This window comes from Phanerochaete carnosa (assembly GCF_000300595.1).
Source record: "Phanerochaete carnosa HHB-10118-sp unplaced genomic scaffold PHACAscaffold_643, whole genome shotgun sequence".
In the NCBI taxonomy this organism is placed as follows: domain Eukaryota; kingdom Fungi; phylum Basidiomycota; class Agaricomycetes; order Polyporales; family Phanerochaetaceae; genus Phanerochaete; species Phanerochaete carnosa.
Genome location: NW_006768270.1, coordinates 1 through 2819, shown reverse-complemented (window position 1 = coordinate 2819; position 2819 = coordinate 1). Strand labels below are relative to the sequence as shown.

General features: G+C 57.5%; 1 protein-coding gene across 1 annotated transcript; it reads right to left on the bottom strand.

Annotated features, from left to right (window-relative positions):
- Positions 1-1047: 1047 nt before the first annotated feature.
- PHACADRAFT_109032 (uncharacterized protein) lies at positions 1048-2715 on the bottom strand (the record flags this gene model as incomplete). The annotated part of the gene is made up of 6 exons (XM_007403001.1): positions 1048-1308; positions 1370-1530; positions 1591-1821; positions 1918-2167; positions 2227-2457; positions 2506-2715. 6 exons carry the CDS (start codon positions 2713-2715, stop codon positions 1048-1050), a joined length of 1344 nt encoding a protein of 447 aa, XP_007403063.1.
- Positions 2716-2819: the final 104 nt, after the last annotated feature.

Here is a 2819-nt window from a genome sequence, read left to right as displayed (position 1 = left end):
CCTCAGTCTTCTTGACTTGTCCAGGGCGTCCTTGCCCACCTTCGAGACCTTTCTCTTTATCCTGACAACTCGCCAAGTTCTACCACAGTGTTTTGTGCACCTTTTAGAAGCAGTCCATCGTCAGTATCTTCCTGCGAGATGGCACGCAGGCATTTGCCTTGATATCTGGCGTGCCAGTTCTGCTCAAAGACTCCACGCCCCAGTCACGATGTTCCTCAGCCTGTTAATGTACAAGCTCTGTAAGACGCCCTTGGCCGGTATGGTGAGCCTACCGTTCATTTCCTCAAGTCGGCCGTTCAGCACTGAATCGCCCGCCTCTAGGTGGGCCTTGTCGTCCCCGTCCTTCGCCAGCTCGCACATACTCCTAGACCTGCGCCGCTACATCCCGAAGCACGACGCGACAGGCACGCGCCTCCCGGCCGACAGGAGAGCATCGCAAAGCAAGGGATCCGAGAAACAGCTGCATACATGCGGTTCGCGACTGTCATGCAGACTGCAGACTTGGCTTATGAAAATGCCGGAGGTTCCTTGACTGCAGCGGTACGCGTGAGTGAGAACCGTTCAGATTGGTTGGCCTGCAGGCTAGGTATGCTTGCCACGCTAGGCTCCGTGTGTGCGAAGTAGGGCAGCTCCTTCGATGGGAGGGCGATGCGACGTCGCGAGCATGTGCAAAGCGCTTGCGGCGATCGGCGATGTCGCCCAAGGACCCTTGTCACATCGCTCGAATTCATGAGGGCGAAAGCTCCTCGTGAAACCGAAGGCGACTTTCGCCGATACCGAGCACAACGTGTCATGAATACTACGTAATTAAACCTATGTCTAGACTGTTGAAGTCCGTGTGGAAAGTATAGTACAGCACACGAATACTGGCATGTAGTCGTAGGGCGGACTCCCCGCAGAGCACGCGAGAAGTCCTGGTAATTATTGCGATCATAGTCAGCAATGGCATACTGACGGCCTCGTAATTATCATGTCCACCTGCTCCGCCTCTGCACCCTCTTTTCAATAGTCAGGGCGTCCGGCGAACTGCCGAGCTATAGACCCCGCTCACTGGTCCTTCTTTGACTCTGGAATGGCATCGCCGAGCGGCTGGCCAACACGGACCTTTTGGCCGTCCTTGACGAGGAACTGGAAGTCCTGCGGCGCCTCGAACACAAGCACGACCGTGCTCCCGAGGCAGAAGCCGCCCATCTCCTGCGCCTTGAGCAGCGGCTGGCCGTCGAGGATGGGCGAGGCGGCCGAGTAGACCGCCTCCGTGTACGTCCCCAGCGGGTGATCGCGCCGTGAGCCGACATTCGTGCGCAGGTCCTACCGACAAGGGCGGTTAGAGAGGACGTAAGGAAAATTACGGAAACGTTCGGGAACGCACCTTGTCAAAGTTAATTTTGATACTGCCGACATTGGTCGCGCCGACGGGTACCATGCCGAAGAAGCCGAACTTCCAGCGACCAAGCAAGGCGACACGTTCGTTCAGGACGAACAGGTTCTCCAGCCGCTTCGCCATCCACGGCGACACCGAGAAGAGGTCACCTGCGCCAGTCCCACGTCAGACCGGGCGGCGATAGCGGACAGAGCGGGGCACACACGTACCGACAAAGTGTCTGCGCTTCTCGACCACCCACGCCGTCGGGCTGTGGAACCTGTGGTAGTCGCCCGGCGCGAGGTAGATGACGCAGAAATAAAGCGCGTTCCCGGGGGCGACTGCCAAGCTCTTTCGCCGCTCGAGGGTGGGGCGGGCGCCCATCTCCGACGCGACGGACGCGTCATGGGCAACGACGTCCTTGAGGGAGCCCTCCTGCGACACCGACGCGTCCGTACGCTCTCCGTGCTTCGTCGCGGACGTGCCCCTGTCCACGCCCGTGGCTATTGCAGAGGCCGAGGGGCCCGAGCCCGATACCGGTGTGCTCGTGCCTGAACCCGAGGGCGTGTTGTGCGCCCTGGTGCCGAGTAGCTCTTGGAGACTGTACTCAATGCCGTTGATGTCCGCGAAGTGTTTGTCGTCTGCCTCAGCCATATCACGTGTCGCGAACATAACTTCTTTGCGCGAGGTGCCGCGCGTCTCGATGCCGAGCAACGCGTCGAGGGAGTAAGTGCTGCCCTTGATCTGCTCGACGCGTCCTCCCTTAATTGTGCCGAAATGCAAGACGGTACCGTCTGCAGGGCTAACCTATGAAGCACAAGAGGTATAAGCAAAGGGTATAACGCGCATATATGCGGTTTGCGTACCAGGATAACATCGGCGACTGGTCGTGTGCCATCCTTTAACTTCCGGTAGAAGAAGTCGCCGAGGCTTGCATATTCCTTGAGGTCCTTCTCCACTTCGTCAAGATTGCATCCAAATATCCACGCATAGACCTTGAAGCCTGCAGGGCGGGCCCAGACTGGGAGCTCGAGAGAGTTGACGTATCCCCAAACGCGAGAGACGTTCCGCAGAGGAAGTGCACCCATAACGTGCACCTATAAAGTTCTAAGTATGCATGCAGCCTTAGCAAAACGAATACTTACTGTCCACGGACCCTTCAGCTTCACGACTTCATGGCCCTCCTCGTCAACATAAACCTCCTTCTGGCCTAGCCTTTTGCGATATTGAATAGCAATGAGGAGGAGAGCTCCTACTGCAATGGGAAGAGGGTACCAGGTTGTAGGTGTTTGCTTCCACGCGTTTGCCAGCCTTTCTGTGGTAGGCAGACCTCTGAGACATAGTCGACACGTCATGATCGCGTACTTACGATGGAGCGGCACATCCGGTCCCCCAAACGACTCTGGTGGTGGTATGCCACCCTTGGACGAGTAGAAACGGTGATTTGCCTTGTTCAACA